The sequence below is a fragment of the Podarcis filfolensis genome (genome assembly GCF_964270895.1).
Source record: "Podarcis filfolensis genome assembly, chromosome: 8".
Taxonomy (NCBI): domain Eukaryota; kingdom Metazoa; phylum Chordata; class Lepidosauria; order Squamata; family Lacertidae; genus Podarcis; species Podarcis filfolensis.
The window spans coordinates 24,125,061-24,144,527 of record NC_139611.1 but is presented as its reverse complement, the minus strand read 5'-3'; the positions used below and the strand labels follow the sequence as shown (position 1 = coordinate 24,144,527).

Sequence of the window (19,467 nt, the reverse complement as noted above, 5' to 3'; positions counted from 1 at the left end):
GAAGGCTGTTGGGTTTTAGCTTTGGGATCTCCAGTTTAAAAGGTTCTCAAGCAGCAGAGCTGAGAAGTAATTCCTGGACAGAGAACTAACTCATAGGAACATAGGAAGCTGCCTTAAACCAAGTCAGATAACGGATCCCATTTCGCTCAGCGCTACCTGGAGGTGCTGGGGGTTGAAGCTGCAACCTTATTCATGCAAATACTAAGCTATGGCCCTTCCACTGGAACACGGGAAGCTGCCCTAGATTGCCAGACCATTGGTACACCTTTCTTTGTATTGTCGGCACTGATTCACAGTGGTTCTCCAGGGTTTCAGATATGTAAATGGCAGATTGGTAGATATATATATATAAATAAATAAATGTACACCATGATTTCCTTTTCTCCCTTGCCTCTGCACATATCCAGAAAGCCTGTATGTAGGCTCAACTGAAGAACAGGGAGAGCGTAATTAATTAATTAATCCCCCAATCTGGCTGGGTTTCCCCAGACACTCTGGGCGGCTTACGGTGCATATAAAAACATAATAAAACGTCAAACATTTAAAACTTCCCAGTACAGGGCTGCCTTCAGAGGTCTTCTAAAAGTCAGACAGTTGTTTATTTCCTTGGCATCTGATGGGAGGGTGTTCCACAGGGAAGGCGACACTGCCGAGAGGGCTCTCTGCCTAGTTCCTTGTAACTGAAGGGAACTGCCTGAAGGCCCTCAGGGCTGGACCTCAGTGTCCAGGCAGAATGATGGGGGTGGAGACACACCTTCAGGTATACTGGGTCGAGGCTGTTTGGGGCTTTAAAGGTCAGCACCAACACTTTGAAATGTGTTTGTGAGTCTATATATATGAGTCTATATAGTTTACAAAACACCCTCCTGCAGATGCAGTCAAGCTGCACAAACACCATTTTAGGGGTGCAGCGGGCTTGTTTTAGTCCACAACCTGCATACATTTCCAGCCCCTGAAACTGCGAAACCTGTAAAAAGCCTTGTCTTGTTTTTCACCTGGCTTCACAGCTCCATAGGAGGAGATGCATTTGTCAAGCAATCTATGCCCCAGCCCAACTGCTGTTGTTGCTGCAAGGGTTTGCAAAGATGGCACACAAGTACTATCACAGCCATCCGTCTGGGAACAGAAAGAAAAACTTTGCATACTAATCCAGCCCTAATCTATCATCTTCAGGATCTCAGTGGGGTTGAATCAAGGGGAGTAGGGGGGACAAAAATGAAGGGAATGGCTCTAATTGCCCCCTGAACAAATGTGCTGCACAGGTATATAACAACTGAGTTCATGTCTCAGCAATAACACTGTCTGAAAAGCATTTGATAGAACCCGCAAAACCTAACTCTTCCTGTTAAAAAGACCTCTGGGAAGTCAGTGTAGATGAATATAAGATATGGGAGAGTCAAAGAGCCAATTAATTCTGTTACAATTCTTTGGTCTACTTCAAGGCATTGGGGCAGTCATTGTGTCTTAGCCAAACCTACCTCACAGGGTTGTGAGGAGGATAAAATGGGGATGGGGGAAGAACTTGAGCTCCTTGCAGGAATTGTGGGGTGTAAATGTAAATAAATAAATAAATAAAACAAAAATATCCTGCTGCAAAGGCAAGGAGCATGGACATGAATGATTCATCAACCCTCCTGTCTCTACCAATGCCACAGATACCTGCAGAACTAGGTATACACACGATGGAATATTGGTTGTGGGCTAGCACTATAAAATACTGGCTGCGTTGCCATTTCTGTTGTCAATCTCCAAGTCTGCTTTCTGACTTACTTAAAGACTCTTATAAATCCAGATGGTTTCAACTCTTACAAAGCAAAATCAGATCTACTGGTATTGACCAGGAACCCTTGTATAATTCAAGTGAGCAATATATTTATCGTAATATTCAAATCCAATTAAGGGACATTGAAAAACAAAACATTGAGTCAGCTGTAATTAAAATTCGCTCCCCCAAGTTTTATGGTTTAAATACAACAGATAACAGGGTCACTTATATTTCAAAATTATTAATTCCAGTCCAACGCAGGGCCTTTATGTTAGCCCAACTGAACTTCAGCTTTAGTCAAGGGCAGATATTTAAACATCCCCAGAAATGATAGACATTGCGGATGTTTTTTGTTTGTGCCGGACACAGCAGAACATATTCTTTTCTACTGTCCATTTTATGACCAGCTACACAAATGTGTGTTATCCCCCTTTTTGGGGTAGTCTAATATCACGGCACAATGAAAATATCAGATTCTATCTGTCTGACATTAACTTGGAAATAACTACAAGGATGGCTGAGTTTTTCATCAACAGTATCTATTTCAGAGTGGCAAATGGCACTAAGAAACTCCAATGAAAATCCTCGTTATTACATATTTTTGCATGGCTGTTTATTTGCATATATTTTAAAATTTTATATATGGATGTTTTATGATGGCCTATATTTGCAATGCTTAATAAAGGTTTGGCAAAGTAGTAGCAGCAGCATTTTCTGGAGTTATGGATGGAATCTCTATGTCCACACACTTTTAGGTGCTGCTTTGCCGAAGGATGGAGCCAAGACTAATGAAGGTAGCTTCCCTTGGTCTCTCATTCTGACGACTGCTTTGAAAGCATCACATGAATACTTGCATCTCAGGGCTGTTTCTCGCTGCTCAAAAGGCTCTGCAAACTGCATTTGTGTCTGTGTACATGTGTGGAAAAGGGGGAATGTCGGGGGTGGGGGGAGGTAGCAATTCCCCTGCTTTCCTCTTGTTCAAAATTTCCATGTGATTATAGGAGTTCCGGGAAAGCCATCGCAGCTCACAAATGCCAAAATGGCAATGGAGAGGGGGAACAGAGAGAGAGAGAGGTGGTTATCCCACACCAGAAGCAAATCTACAAGGACTAAGAAATACACATCCAAGAGGCTAGCTGAAAGTGATTCATGCACTCTCATAGCAATTCAAAGGGAAAGAAATGGATTTTGTTCATTTCTCAAGATCTGGTAAGAGCCTTACATAAGTGACACTCGAATGAGAAATGGATTGTTCTGGGCTTTGGAGTGCAAGGGAGTATTTAGAGTTCAGCCAACAGAAGGAAAAGACATTTGCAACACAGTTTTTTTTTTTTTTGCCTTTGGCTTGCACTGGGCTGGGTTGAAGCCGAGCAACAGTGAGAGCTTGGAGTATTAGCAAGACTTCAGCGGAGTGCAATTCTCCACCCAGTCTGGATGCAGAAGAAGGCGCCCTCCAAACTCCCCACGTTAATTGATCTTTAGGAAGCCTCTTGTATTTCCAAGTCCAATTGAAAGTATTCCTCCCTTTTGTTTTTTAGGGACATCACTGTATTTCTTAAGTGGGTCACAAGGCGCTTTTAAAAACTGGGCAAAGTATAACACTGAACGTTCATCAGGCAAAAGGGACTGTGGCATGTGACCCTGCCATAGGTGAAGGCTCCCGGGGGCCCTGGGGGCCCAAGCACCCACAAATTACAGTCCCAGGGCCTTGCACAATGCATGACACCCACGGCCTTGGGCACCCACAGTCGCGGGGCCAAGCTGGCACTCCTGGTCCCTGCTGAGGGTCACTTGCCCAGATTTGCTTCTTTAGAACAATTATTGAACTGCTACAGATTCTCAGAGGGCCTTTTACACGTCGCAGGAATAAGGGGACAAGAAAGAGCCCCAAGCCGATCCCTTCCCAAGCCACCTACTGGCAAACCTACCCATTCATCCCCTGCTTTCCCACACGCACTATATGCAACTGCATGGGGAGGTGAGCGAGGAAAATTCATTTCACCTCTTTGCCTTTCCAAGAACACCAAGGACCACAGATCCATAACACATCCATTGTCTGTTTTAACCCATCGCCTTCTGTTTTCCTGAGCTGAGAAAGACCTCTGCAACAGCAAAGGCAGAGGAAGAGGCAATGAACTTTTTCGCCACCGTACCCTTTGTAGGGAGAAAGTGAGGGGTGAGGAGGCGAAAAGAGAGACAGAGGCAGGCAGAATAAAAGGGCTATTTCCCTTTAAACCTCTCACCTGCCTTTCAAAGCCACTAAACAGTTTGGGAGGGCAAGAGGGAGGAGAAGGGCAAAAGGGTTTCAAGGGAAAGATCTCATTTTCCTGTACTTTGTACAGAAGATCTTCTCCCGGAACTCATCTCTGGAAACCTGTTGCCAGGCCAAGCCAGGAAATCGATTCGCTGCAAAATGCTTTGGATAATCCACATGTGACTCTGCTTGGTACTGTCATCATTCCCCCCACACCCCACCAAAAAAAGGAGATTTAACTAACCTGGGACCGGTAAGCGTGGCTGTATCTCTCACTGCTTGGGCTGTTTCAGAGGCAAAGTCTAGAGCACCAGCCACCGGTTTGGTCACAGTTCCGACGAGTCCTTTCCCAAGGCCGGATATAAAGCCACTGACCCCCCCTTCGGTTTTTACACCTTCTACCGTCGAGGTTATGACACTTGTTAATCCACCAATGATGCCTGTCGAAGAAAATGAGCGTGCTTAGTAGCATAAGTAGCTCTAGGGTTCTAGGACAATGCTAAGAAAATTCACGGCTGCCATAAGATTGAACACACCGGGAAGGCATGGACATAAATTTCTTAAAAGTACAATTTGGACAGACCCTGTCTGGCTACGCTTGTAAAAATAATTGCTCTTCTAAAGCCTTTCATTCAAGGGAGCCCCGATATGCCCATTGCACAATCTTTTTTACGAACATATGATATAATTTGATAGCCACCTTCAAATTTCTGGAGGGCTGCCACAGTGAAGATGGAGTAAGCTTGTTTTCTCCTGCTCCAGAGGGTAGGAAAAAACTAAACATAAGGAAGAACTGACAGTAAGAACTGTTCAGCAGTGGAATCCTGTATTGCCGGGCGGGAGGGAACCATATAATTCTCTGTTTGTATATTACCATGAGCCAGTCCATGAATGCCAGCTACGAGATGCTCCCCACTTGTTGCAGCGTGGTATCGAATGTATTCTCGTTCTGTTTGATGCCGGTTATCCATTGTCTTCCCCAACCCATCGGACAAAGTTCCAGTGAACTGTTAAAGACAACAAACACACAAACATGGAACTTTCATTAACGCTGAATGCGTGACTCGTAGTGACATTGCTGGGCTTCAGAACTGGTTGGTTCGTAAGTTAAATCTAGTAGGTTCATAGTTCCTGAATTAGGAAGAACTTTCCTAGTTGTTCAACAGTGGAACCAACTTGGAAGGTGGTAGACTCTCTTTCCTTGAAGGCTTTTAAACAGAGGTTGGATGGTCATCCGTCAGGGATCCTTTGGTGTGATTCCTGCACTGCAGGGGATTGGATCCTTGGGATCCCTTCCAACTCTACAATTCTATGAATGCACAACAAACCCAGACTTCAATCCATCAGACTTTATTAGCTTTGTAATTTCATTTTTGGGGGTCACACCATTGTAGCCACCGTTTCCCAGACTCCAGGCTTACCTGACAGTGTTACGGGCTCAGAGAAGACCTGCATTGGGCATTGCCACATGAATGAATGGTAGCATTGAGGGCTTTTAGGGACCATGGCTTCAACTGCAGGACTATCTCCCTGCCCTGATGCAGCCTAATGAGTCTGGGAAATGAGGAACAGCTTGTGGGAGGCCTTGCCACTCCTCCGTGATTCCACCCTGACATTGTCGGGAGTTTGATGGGGGTGAAACTTCAGGACGTGCTTGCGCAATCCCCCCCCCCACTTTTGCTTTATTCTAAAAATAGGTTGGTTTGTTTGTTTTTGTGCTGAAGTCTACACTACATAGCTATCAGTATCATCTGAATTTGCTATGAGAGGAAGTGTTTTGGGTTACTATGTTGCAATCTGCTTTTCGGATTGATTTCAGAGAACTGCAGTACAGTACATAAATATTTCTAAACAACTAAATAAAACAACACTCTCTCCAGCCACTCCACCAATTCTTTTTCAAATGACACATGCCCGGTTTCCACCTCATCTGCCTGATTAACCCTGGGAACTCCCAGAGTTTATTTCATGATGCATGCAAGAAGCGGTTCTCAGCAAAGCCGTCCTTTGTTTGGTTAAGTCTGGAGTGGAGCAGCTCGGAAGCAACACACTGCGGTGCCACAGAAATGTATATGTAGCCATAGCTAAGCCTAGAGAGTTAAGAGCTGGGAGAAGATGGCTAGCCCCTTAGGTAAAGCTAAAGGGACCCCTGACCACTAGGTCCAGTCGTGACCGACTCTGGGGTTGCGGCGCTCATCTCACTCTATTGGCCGAGGGAGCCAGTGTACAGCTTCCGGGTCATGTGGCCAGCATGACTAAGCCACTTCTGGCGAACCAGAGTAGTGCATGGAAACGCCATTTACCTTCCCGCAGGAGTGGTACCTATTTATCTACTTGCACTTTGACGTGCTTTCGAACTGCTAGGTTGGCAGGAGCAGGGACCGAGCAACAGGAGCTCACCCCATCGCGGGGATTCGAACCTTCTGATCGGCAAGTTCTAGGCTCTGTGGTTTAACCCACAGCACCACCCCCGTCCCTTTTGGCTAGCCCCTTACAAAAAGGTAAAAACAAATTCAAAGTTAACAATAGCAACACAAGGTTCTCAATCTGCACTGCTGGGCTCAGATACTAAGCAATTCTTGTGAGGAGTTCTAAAGCAGGCACAATGCCCAGGCAGAAGGGAATTAACTAACATAGGAAACTACCAGATCATTGGTCCATCTAGCTCAGCCCTGTTGACCCTGCACTGATTGGCAGCAGCTTGCCGGGATTTCAGGCAGGGTCTTCTCCCAGCCCCACCTGGCGATGCCACTGGGCACTGCACCTGGGACCTTCTGCAGGCAAAGCAGATGCTCCGCCACTAAGCTACAACCCTTCTCCGAAAACATGCGTTGCCAGCCCTTTACTTTTGGATTGCCTTGCTTCTGAAGCAGGTCGCAAGGTCAGGTTAATGTTTAAGGCATTTCTGTGCAGCTGAAACAGCACAGCAGGTTCTTCTTTTTCATTTTTTTTAAAAAAACTCTGCAAACACCCATTTCTATTCTGCGCCGTCATTTCTCAACATTTTTTTAAAAAGAAGGCTCCTGAGAGCTATTCACGTCTGAACAGCAAATAGACAGAAACTAAATATATGTCAAATACAGTGTTAGAAACTGAGATATGAAAAGTTAGGAGTTAAACGGCACCTTAAACCTATGTTATGGGCGCAACAACAAAATGTCTAGGCGTGCTTTTTATAACAAGAATACAAAGCTGAAAATTAAAGAACTGCAGCTAAAATATTATGTCCATTTTTCATATGGTCTAGTCCTTCCCCTGTCCACCCCCCTAATATTCTTAAGAAGGTCTCTTCTCCAATCTTCAGAGAGGGGCTGGAAGTGGGGAGGCAGGAAAAGGTCCTCCTTTCCTTCTACTCTGCAGTTTTAATCTGAAATCTTAGGAACAGTACTGCACCCAGAGCTCAGAAACAGCTCACACTAATGAAATTCTCTGTCACAAAATGCACCTAGAACACAGGGATTTTCAAACGCTGATCAAATATATACACAAAAAAGCAGCAGTAACACAGTGGCACATTGGTAAGGAACCTCTGACTTGTTGGGTCTAATTAAGCCCGGCAAGGGTCCTAATTTACCCTGTTAACCCATGTTCCCCCATCCAGAGCCACAACCTCCCGCTCCACATCAGACACCATATATGATGCGGTGGCAAAGGAACGATCGTGAGCCTTAAAATGGTCTCCTGGTTGTTCCATGGCAATAAGGTGAGCATTAGATTCGAATAAATACAATAGTTCCATTCGCAGAGCTTGAAGTCTGTGCCAGACTTGCTTTGCTGCAGCACTTCAACTCAAGTCACACTGCAAAGGAAAGAAAAGGATCACTTGATGGCATGGAAACGTCAGCTGACTGATAGGTGCGTGGCCCCACCCACCTGTCAAAGTGGCCTGCTCAGGGTGAAGGCATTCAGGATCCAACCCTCCTGCTGGATCACATTCCCCATCTCGGTAGCAAAAGAACACTCTAAACAGCACAGAAAATCAATTAAACATTCAAGATCCTGGACGAAACAGGACGATCTCTGCATCGTGCCTCATCTGCTCAGTGTTACCCTGTGGCCTAATAGTCCAAGGGGAGAGCATTCCAATGTTGGGCTGCCACCACAAAAAAGACCCTGTTAATCATTTAAAAATGAATGTAAATTAACATATATGAAATGTAGGATAAAGGCAATACAGCATCTTCCTGCAGACATACAGACATAGCTAGATATTTTCTTGGGAAACTTAAAACATTTTCTATCTGACTTGAAATGCACACACTGAAAAATCTAGCTCTGGATAATAAAAAAAAAATCAAATAAACAAGGAATGGCTTTCTAGTTAAGTCTACACCACCTGTCTCAATGTCCATCTAAGGCAAACCGTGATCTGTCATTTTTTGACAGAATTACAAGCCTGGTAGATGAAGGGAACGCAGTGGATGTAGCCTACCTTGATTTCAGCAAGGCATTTGACAAGGTGCCCCATGATATTCTTGTAAAGAAGCTGGTAAAATGCGGTCTTGACTATGCTACCACTCAGTGGATTTGTAACTGGCTGACTGACCGAACCCAAAGGGTGCTCATCAATGGTTCCTCTTCATCCTGGAGAAGAGTGACTAGTGGGGTGCCACAGAGTTCTGTCTTGGGCCCGGTCTTATTCAACATCTTTATCAACGACTTGGATGATGGACTCAAGGGCATCCTGATCAAATTTGCAGATGACACCAAACTGGGAGGGGTGGCTAACACCCCAGAGGGCAGGATCACACTACAAAACGACATTGACAGATTAGAGAACTGGGCCAAAACAAACAAGATGAATTTTAACAGGGAGAAATGTAAAGTATTGCACTTGGGCAAAAAAAATGAGAGGCACAAATACAAGATGGGTGACACCTGGCTTGAGAGCACTACATGTGAAAAGGATCTAGGAGTCTTGGTTGACCACAAACTTGACATGAGCCAACAGTGTGACGCGGCAGCTAAAAAAGCCAATGCAATTCTGAGCTGCATCAATAGGAGTATAGCATCTAGATCAAGGGAAGTAATAGTGCCACTGTATTCTGCTCTGGTCAGACCTCACCTGGAGTACTGTGTCCAGTTCTGGGCACCACAGTTCAAGAAGGACACTGACAAACTGGAACGTGTCCAGAGGAGGGCAACCAAAATGGTCAAAGGCCTGAAACAATGCCTTATGAGGAACGGCTAAGGGAGCTGGGCATGTTTAGCCTGGAGAAGAGGAGGTTAAGGGGTGATATGATAGCCATGTTCAAATATATAAAATGATGTCGCATAGAGGAGGGAGAAAGGTTGTTTTCTGCTGCTCCAGAGAAGCGGACACGGAGCAATGGTTCCAAACTACAAGAAAGAAGATTCCACCTAAACATTAGGAAGAACTTCCTGACAGTAAGAGCTGTTCGACAGTGGAATTTGCTGCCAAGGAGTGTGGTGGAGTCTCCTTCTTTGGAGGTCTTTAAGCAGAGGCTTGACAACCATATGTCAGGAGTGCTCTGATGGGGTTTCCTGCTTGGCAGGGGGTTGGACTCGATGGCCCTTATGGTCTCTTCCAACTCTATGATTCTATGATTCTATGATTGTGCCTCACTGTCTCACTCACAGGGTTATCAAATTTACCAGGACAATTATTTCAATAAATATAAAGACAGGAATTTGGTGCAATGTTGCATTACAAGACATGTTTAACACCAGAATCCTTGAAGTGCCTTCCTGGGAACAGAAGCCATGTAGTACAAAACGGGAAAGATGCTGCCACCAAAGGACTCAGCGAAAAGCAGACATACAATAGACTTGGCCCATGTGTCGCTTCTACAAAAAGCCTGACATTTTTACCACCCCTCCCCACTCAAAAATAAAATAAAATGAATGGCAAGAGAAGTCTGCTTCATAGCACTTGCCCTCACCCTCAGGATACTTGAAGCAGTCTCAGACTGGCATATTGTGGGCATGGGCTGGCAAGCCAGGAACATGCATCTCAAGGTGGAATAAACACACACAAATCTCAACATACTAACAATTCTCAGACCGGTAGGGTGTTGGTGGTGCATTGACTCTGGCAGAATTTGCAATTCTTTTTTTCCTTTTTTTAAGAGAGGCTCAAATTCAGGGGTTGTACACGGCCCAAACCCAGAAGCCGCCAGAAAGGTAGCAGCAAATTTTCCTTCCACCAAGCCGGACGGCATCCTCTTTACCTCCAATTTATGTCACGGAGCCCAAGCGAAAGGCCCTTAAATTAGCTCGCATCTCCTCGTTAACCCAGCCTCGTAATGAATTCTGACAATAGCATGTTGCTGGGTAATCCGCAAAGACGTCTAATGAGTTGTCTATAGGGATGCCTGGCCAGTCAAGAGGACCTGCCGGGGAGGGCCCAGTTCTTCTCCACCTCTACAGATGCTCGATGTGGGAAGGGGGCTGTCTCCCCCCTGCCCTCCGCCGCTCCCTCAGCCCCAGGACCCCCTGTGAGCCTGCCCAGCAGGTGCCTACGGGGGAATAGTTTTGTGTTACAGGCCTGAATGAGTGATCCCTGCAGGAGCTGCCGGCTGTTTTCACATACACAGAAGGCAGTCAAAAGTCCACAGAATGAACTTGGAATGACCCCAACTGGAGAGTCACTGGCGGGTTCACCGAGAGGGCAATCTACACTTTATTAAGCAACCAATACTCTTTTTAACAGATCACTTTTGCGGAAAAGAGGCGTAAAGTCCCGCCACCCCCACCCCCCACTTTGCTGCAAAAGAGGCACATGCACAGCTACTTCTCCAAAGCACCTTCTCCTTAGGATGAAAACAGGCTGGCGGAGAAGCTTAGAAACTTCCTTCCTCGTCCGCCACCCCATGAGAATATAGCATGCTTTTATCCTGCTAACACAGAAAATCCAAACAAGGCAATCTGGTTTTCAGAAAGGGCAGCGGGGGCAGATTTTCGCTTATCCTTCTGTGCTTTGTTTCCTTTGATCCCCTTTCTCCCAAAGTGTGAGGACGTCGCCTTGGGAAGGTGAAAGAAAGGTTTCCCGATCTCTCTCCCCGCCTCTGCCACACACCCCTCCCCAGAATGTCTCTCAGCTGGGCAAGGAGGCAAAACAGGACAATCTACATTCAAACTCAGCACATCTACTCCTCCTGGGGGAATCCCTGGGGCTGCCTGGCATGTTTAGCTGTTGTTTCATAAGCTATACATGACAGGTGACCATCCAACCTCTGCTTAAAAACCTGCAAGGAAGGAGAGTCCATCAGCTCTCCTGGGAGTCCGTTCCACTGTCAAAAGTTGTTCCTGATGTTTAGCCAGAAACTCCTTTCTTGTAACTTGAATCCCCTTTCGTGTAATAATAACCTTTAATGCTAGATATGTCCGTACTTCAACTGCTTAGTTTTCTGTATTCTGCATAATCCAATTTTGTTGCCTGTTGTTGTTGTTTAGTCGTTTAGTCGTGTCCGACTCTTCGTGACCCCATGGACCAGAGCACGCCAGGCACTTCTGTCCTCCACTGCCTCCCGCAGTTTGATCAAACTCATGCTGGTAGCTTCAAGAACACCATCCAACCATCTCATCCTCTGTCGTCCCCTTCTCCTTGTGCCCTCCATCTTTCCCAACATCAGGGTCTTTTCCAGGGAGTCTTCTCTTCTCATGAGGTGGCCAAAGTATTGGAGCCTCAGCTTCACGATCTGTCCTTCCAGTGAGCACCCAGGGCTGATTTCCTGAAGAATGGATACGTTTGATCTTCTTGCAGTCCATGGGACTCTCAAGAGTCTCCTCCAGCACCATAATTCAAAAGCATCAATTCTTCGGCGATCAGCCTTCTTTATGGTCCAGCTCTCACTTCCATACATCACTACTGGGAAAACCAGTATACTATACTTTAACTATACGGACCTTTGTTGGCAAGGTGATGTCTCTACTTTTTAAGATGCTGTCTAGGTTTGTCATTGCTTTTCTCCCAAGAAGCAGGCGTCTTTTAATTTCGTGACTGCTGTCACCATCTGCAGTGATCATGGAACCCAAGAAAGTAAAATCTCTTACTGCCTCCATTTCTTCCCCTTCTATTTGCCAGGAGGTGATGGGACCAGTGGCCATGATCTTCGTTTTTTTGATGTTGAGCTTCAGACCATATTTTGCGCTCTCCTCTTTCACCCTCAATAAAAGGTTCTTTAATTCCTCCTCACTTTCTGCCATCAAGGTTGTGTCATCTGCATATCTGAGGTTGTTGATATTTCTTCCGGCAATCTTAATTCCGGCTTCGGATTCATCCAGCCCAGCCTTTAACATGATGAATTCTGCATATAAGTTAAATAAGCAGGGAGACATTATACAGCCTTGTCGTACTCCTTTCCCAATTTTGACCCAATCAGTTGTTCCATATCCAGTTCTAACTGTAGCTTCTTGTCCCACATAGAGATTTCTCAGGAGACAGATGAGGTGATCAGGCACTCCCATTTCTTTAAGAACTTGCCATAGTTTGCTGTGGTCGACACAGTCAAAGGCTTTTGCATAGTCAATGAAGCAGAAGTAGATGTCTTTCTGGAACTCTCTAGCTTTCTCCATAATCCAGCGCATGTTTGCAATTTGGTCTCTGGTTCCTCTGCCTCTTCTAAATCCAGCTTGCACTTCTGGGAGTTCTCGGTCCACATACTGCTTGAGCCTTCCTTTTAGAATTTTAAGCATAACCTTGCTAGCGTGTGAAATGACTGCAATTGTGCGGTAGTTGGAGCATTCTTTGGCACTGCCCTTCTTTGGGATTGGGATGTAGACTGATCTTCTCCAATCCTCTGGCCACTGCTGAGTTTTCCAAACTTGCTGGCATATTGAGTGTAGCACCTTAACAGCATCATCTTTTAAAATTTTAAATAGTTCAGCTGGAATACCATCACTTCCACTGGCCTTGTTATTTGCAGTGCTTTCTAAGGCCCATTTGACTTCACTCTCCAGGATGTCTGGCTCAAGGTCAGCAATCACACTACCTGGGGTGTACGAGACATCCATATCTTTCTGGTATAATTCCTCTGTGTATTCTTGCCACCTCTTCTTGATGTCTTCTGCTTCTGTTAGGTCCTTACCACTTTTGTCCTTTATTATGGTAATCTTTGTACGAAATGTTCCTTTCATATTTCCGATTTTCTTGAACAGATCTCTGGTTCTTCCCATTCTGTTGTTTTCCTCTATTTCTTTGCATTGCTCGTTTAAGAAGGCCTTCTTGTCTCTCCTTGCTATTCTTTGGAAATCTGCATTCAATTTCCTGTATCTTTCACTATCTCCCTCGCATTTTGCTTGCCTTCTCTCCCCCGCTATTTGTAAGGCCTCGTTGGACAGCCACTTTGCTTTCTTGCATTTCTTTTTCATTGGGATAGTTTTAGTTGCTGCCTCCTGTATAATGTTGCGAGCCTCCACCCATAGTTCTTCAGGCACTCTGTCCAGCAAATCTAAATCCTTAAACCTGTTCCTCACTTCCACTGTGTATTCATAAGGGATTTGGTTTAGATTGTATCTAACCGGCCCAGTGGTTTTGCCTACTTTCTTCAGTTTAAGCTTGAATTTTGCTATAAGAAGCTGATGATCTGAGCCACAGTCAGCTCCAGGTCTTGTTTTTGCTGACTGTATAGAGCTTCTCCATCTTTGGCTGCAGAGAATATAATCAATCTGATTTCGATGTTGCCCATCTGGTAATGTCCATGTGTAGAGTCGTCTCTTGTGTTGTTGGAAAAGCGTGTTTGTGATGACCAGCTTGTTCTCTTGACAGAACTCTATTAGCCTTTGCCCTGCTTCATTTTGATCTCCAAGGCCAAACTTGCCAGTTGTTCCTTTTATCTCTTTATTCCCTACTTTAGCATTCCAATCCCCTATAATGAGAAGAACATCCTTCTTTGGTGTCACTTCTATAAGGTCTTGTAAGTCTTCATAGAATTGGTCAATTTCAGTTTCTTCAGCACCAATAGTTGGTGCATAAACTTGGATTACTGTTCATGTTAAAATTTTATGTTAAAATATTGTTTTGTTAAAATACTGTTATGTTAAAATATGTTATGTAAAAATTTTTGTTGCCTATTACTTATTTATTTAGTTTATATACCAACCTATGCCCGCAGGTCAGAGTCCGGATCGCAGAATGTTGTTGTTATTATATATAGGAGTTCGGCCACATACCTCCTTTGTTATAAGATACATTTTCCCTTGAGATGATGGCTAATGGTCAAGGATCTGCCCAGAGCTATAACTCCCTGTAGGATTGCAGCGCATTCACAACAGGAGAAGGAATGGGTCAAGAGAACAGCTCTCTCCTTCATTTCTATGTGAGTGTCTTTTAGGGGTGAAGATGGCAAAAGAGGAGTACCCCTTTTCCAGAAAGAAGCCGGGCAGCTCAGTACTTTGTTTTCCCCGCCCCCCCCCCCCGACTGTCTGCTCATTTGGCTTAAGAAAAACTGTAACACGAGGAGCTCTGCTGCCTTCGTTAATTTGTGCAAGACTTGAGCTATTGTTCCATAGTTAAGAGGATCGGAAGTGCAGAAGTGCAAGAACTCACAAGGAGCAGACACGAGAGCTAGTCCCCTTCTCAGGTAGGTCATTTTAACATGTGCAAAGATACGCCTGGCCTGGCAACTGCACTAAGAGTCAGGTGAGCAATGCAAATCTACTGAACTCATTTCATTTTAACAAACAAGATCACAAGCAAGCGTTTAAAATCCAAAAGCTGCCTCGTAAGCTATTATTTGCCCTGCGTTTGCAGAGTATGATATTACCTGACCATATTAAAAGGGTCGCAGGGGTTGGGGGAGGTAGTCTGCCAAAGACTGGCCAGTCTGTTTCTGAATGCTGACTTAGGGACAGTGCGTCCAGATCAAGCCGTTCCCTTGCCAGGGTTCAAAGTCATCATTCATGCAAATTTACACAGGAGGAGGGGAAACAGGGGTGGGGGTGGGTTTTCCCCCAAAATGCACAATGTGTATTATGTAACGTGTACCACCTCGCAGCTCAACACTCATACATAATTGCCTTCAGTAAGCAAGGCTGAATTCAGCTCGAAACAAGAACTGCACCTTCTGTTCAGCCCTGACAGAAGTCACAAATAAAAGGATTCTTTTGCTTATTGGACACACTGATGGTGCTAAAACCAAAACAAGGGTTACACAGCAGCCTTCAAACTGAAAGGCTAGTACAGGGATCAAGCTGTTGAAAGAAATCGACACGAACAGCGACTTCCTGTTCATTCCTTGGTGTAGCACAAACTCTTTGTTCTTACCTTAAATGCTCTCCAAGACCTTGCCCAGCCTCTCTTGCCATCTCTCTGTCCTCACATACCGTGACATATCCCTGTCAATTACCTCTTGCTATTTTAGCACTGCCTGTCATAACCCTGGAGTCGGAATGCTCATCTGCAGGGGGTGAGAGTGAGGAGCAGAATGGGGGAAGGGGGAGCACGTAGGGCCAGCCCCAGAAGCGCTCTCGGGCGAATGTGCAGGGCAAGACCATTGCCATTCACTGACTCAGAAGACTTCCCCGGAGAAGACCCAGGAAGATCGGAGGCTCCCCACACCACATCGTTGTGCAAAAAACTGAGCTGCACCTGCTGCTGCTGCTACTAGCACAGAAGGGCTCAGTTTCAGCTTGCCCCTTGCTAAACCAACTTCAAGCTCGGTGTTCCCCACTGTCTAAGCCTTGCACCTGAACCTTGCCTTGCATCTCTGTTGCTCCTTGCTTTGACACACAATGAAGCAAAACACTGCCCGCTCCATCATCCCTCCTGCTCCTTAAGACTCCACTCTTTCTCCTTTACTGTCTCTTAAGTCTGGGAAATCTCTCCCCACCCCCAGAAGACCACAATCATGCCATCTCTAGCTCTCTTGAGACCCCTTCCCAAAGAGACCTTTTCTGTGCCAACCATCCAGTCTCCTGCCTCCTACTGCAGTTCACACCAGCCTTTGCCAACCTGCTGCCCTCCAAATGCTTTGGATTACAACTCCCATCAGCCGGTATGAGCCAGCGGCCAGCGATGATGGGAGTTGTAGTCCAAAGCATCAGGTACTACAGTGTCCTCCTGTCCTTCAGAAAGTACCAGGCAGATTGATAGCAAAGAGACCTACGTATGGTACCTTTAGCCAATGGACTACAAGGTCTGACGCCCATCATCCCTGATTGTTGGATATGCTGGCTGGGGCTGATAGGAGTTGTAGTCCAACATTCATTTGAAGGGGATCCCATTGGCTACTGCTGTCCTAAAGATTAACAGCTTGATTATGGGATAAACTTTTGCGGGCTACAGTGGCCTCAACGGATCTGATGAAGGAGCTGCTGGTCCACAACAGCTTATCCTGTAATAAAGTTGGTGGTTCTGTAAGATGGCAGAATAATATGTACCACCACTAATCCCCCCTGCGGAATAATGACTTGCCCAATTTCACCCAGTGAGCTTCATGGCTATGTGGGGATAGGAAACTGGGTCTCCCCAGTCCCAACACCTCGATTAAGACATGTAAAAACTGACTATATAGCCTGGCTGAGCCCAATTAAACAAAACAAAACAAAACCTTGCCAGAATCCCCTGGAATTTCCACAGCGAATATTTTGCAAAACAGCGGGTGTCACCACTCCCAATGTTGGAGGGAGGGCACGTCACAACATCAGCTCTGCCAGCTTTTAATCACTTTGTCATACTTCAGATGAAAATGTTTTCTTCCTGCCTTGCCTTTATGTTGGTCTTTAACTCCTTTCTAACTCAACCAAGAGGATGGTACCCGGGGGTGGGGGTGGGGGGAACAACAGCTGCAGCTGGTTCAGCAGAAATTGAAACTCCCAAAGAAAACATCAAATTTTAACATGAAAGCTGAGCTCTCGTTGCGAGGTTTCTCTGTTGCTTATATTTATAGCCTTCAGAACCTTTAATTGCCCTAGTGCAGCAAGTAAACTTTGACTGCTCCTCCACTCACTTTAGTTTCTCGAAGTATTACACTGTCTGATAGGTACCAAAGAGACTTCTTTATGCTCCAGAACAATTTGCTTTAATAAAAGTGGCAAGCCGATTTCTCCAGTACAGTCCAGAACAAAACCCTTCAGTGGAGATATAGTGTATATACAGTGGTACCTCGGGTTACAGACACTTCAGGTTACAGACTCTGCTAACCCAGAAATAGTACCTCAGGTTAAGAACTTTGCTTCAGGATGAGAACGGAAATTGTGCGGCGGAGGCGGGAGGCCCCATTAGCTAAAGTGGTACCTCAGGTTAGGAACAGTTTCAGGTTAAGAACGGGCCTCCAGAATGAATTAAGTTCTTAACCAGAGGTACCACTGTATTTTGCTGTAATCTGCCATATTGGATTTACAGGAGATACTAAGATAAGAGAGATAAGACAAAGCTTACACATCCGAAAGAGGTGCATACACACAACCCTCACAAGTTTAGAGAGAAATCTGTCTTGGAAGTTTCAGCTAAAAAGAATTAACATGCCAGTAACTTGCCAGCTGCACCATTAGGACAAACCACATCACGTGCCTTGGCAGAAAGGCAGTGTATACATGCAATAAATGACAATAAAAATAAACAAGTAAGAGACTGATTTTCACTCCCCATGAAAATGGCTGCAGCAAAAGCACTGTCTCAGAAGTCACACCAGAGGATCATTCCCTGCAGCAAGCTGGGGAAAGTGTCGTTTCAAAAAGCCAAGCATTATCTCTTGAGAGGTGTTGGGCTGACACACCAAAGCAGAAAGGAGCTTTCACTACATAGTGGGTCATCTTGTGAAAAGGGAAAGCAAACCAGTCACAGAGGGAATCAAGATCTGCCTTAATAAGTTGCTTAAGAACTGCATCCTATCATCCACCCCACCCCACCCGTATCAAGGGCACCCAAGCCCCAAATGGCACCTACCAGTGCCTTCATAAAAGTCATTTTCTATATCTGAGATTATCATGAAAATGCAGACAACGCACTCCGTATTTTGTGTTTTCCTTCATTCCCAGTAACTTCAACTTATAAAGTAGTTGTTTTACCTAGATAGGTGTATGTCTGGTGCTCTAGTTTTTTGTTTTTGATTAATATACAGTCGCATCTTGGTTCTTGAACGCAATTCGTTCCAGAAGTCTGTTCGACTTCCAAAAACCAAGGTGTGGCTTCTGATTGGCTGCAGAGCTTTCTGCACTTGATCGAAAGCTGCGGAAGCTGCGTTGGACGTTCAGCTTCCAAAAAAACATTCGCAAACCAGAACACTCACTTCCGGGTTTGCGGCGTTTGGGAGCCAAAACGTACAAGTACCAAGGCGTTTGAGAACCACTCTGAACATGTAGGTTGTGGCATCCCCAACCGTTCAAACCTCTCAGTTCCTACTGAAATGAAGTTTCATGCACATGCGCAGCTCCATAAGTACATTTTCTGCCCTTGCCTGTTGTTCTCTCTTTATCTTTGACCATACTTTCCCTGCTGCAGACACACACACACACACACACACATCACCCCAGTCTGCCTAAGCTTGCTGCCATCACCTTGCCCAAACATTGTGCTTGTACTCTGTTTTAAAGCCCATCTTCTGCAGGGATTCTTTGGGCACCCTGTTCCCACACATGTATATTTACACACCAGTCATGGCAGCTTTTCTGTAATTTCCAGAATGGACTGCAAGCACTGGACTCCTTAGCCGCCAGCAAATAATCCGCTGCACCTCTAGTACTGGAAGCCATTTCCAACGCAGAGCCAGCCACCAGACCGTAATATTTCTGACGCAGAAAGACAACCTTTCAGGGGGAAAAACAACCCCTCTCCTTACGCTGGCAGACACTGCAATAAAACCGAGGCTTCGAGCTGGAGGACAGAATTGAATCACTAAAAGGAATTCATCTTGTTGCTTATAAAGTTGCACCACCAACTGTCGTCTCTAACCAAGAAGTCATTGAAGGGAGGAATAATTTTAGCTTTTGGTATTTGCAACCCTCAGGGAGAAAAAAGAAAAAAAGGAAAAACCCAAATGAAAGGGGGGGGGGAAGGATATTTGATGCAAATAGTTCAAACAGGACTGTTGGGTTTCTTTCTTTTTCTTTTTTAGCCGCCATGGCAGATGGAATGGAAATTCCCTCCGGTCCCTATATTTAGGATCAAAGCCCTTCTTAACACACAAAAACAGCCAGTCTCCAAGGGATCATGCCGCAGAGAATGGTCTGAAGTGAACTTCCATTAACCTGAGTTTCTGTGCCAACTTAAATACACAGAACCTCTCCACTTGAAAGAAGTCATTCACCCAGTACACGCTCTGAGATACATGGAAAACCCATTACTGGAATAATCAACAGTGATTAAACAGAAAATCTATACAATGGCAAAACCAGACACAGCTCATAAATAAGGCATTTTTGTGTGTGCGTGCGTGCAATTCTTGCAGGCACTTTTTATTTCTTTTAAAGGGGTCGTTAAAGTTCAGCCTCGTTAAGAAGTACGTGGATATGGAAGGTCTGCCATTATTGAATCTTCTGAACTGCT

At 45.2% G+C, this 19,467-nt stretch overlaps 1 protein-coding gene across 12 annotated transcripts in view; it reads right to left on the bottom strand.

Annotated features, from left to right (window-relative positions):
* Nucleotides 1-19,467, bottom strand: part of VPS13D (vacuolar protein sorting 13 homolog D) — a 119,232-nt gene that overhangs the window by 17,678 nt on the left and 82,087 nt on the right. For all 12 annotated transcript variants that reach the window (XM_083628340.1, XM_083628334.1, XM_083628336.1 and 9 more), the window contains 2 exons: nt 4,894-5,026; nt 4,264-4,459 (listed from right to left, as the gene is read on the bottom strand). In XM_083628340.1, coding sequence (XP_083484466.1) covers nt 4,264-4,459; nt 4,894-5,026 — 329 coding nt within the window. The remainder of the gene's footprint in view (nt 1-4,263; nt 4,460-4,893; nt 5,027-19,467) is intronic.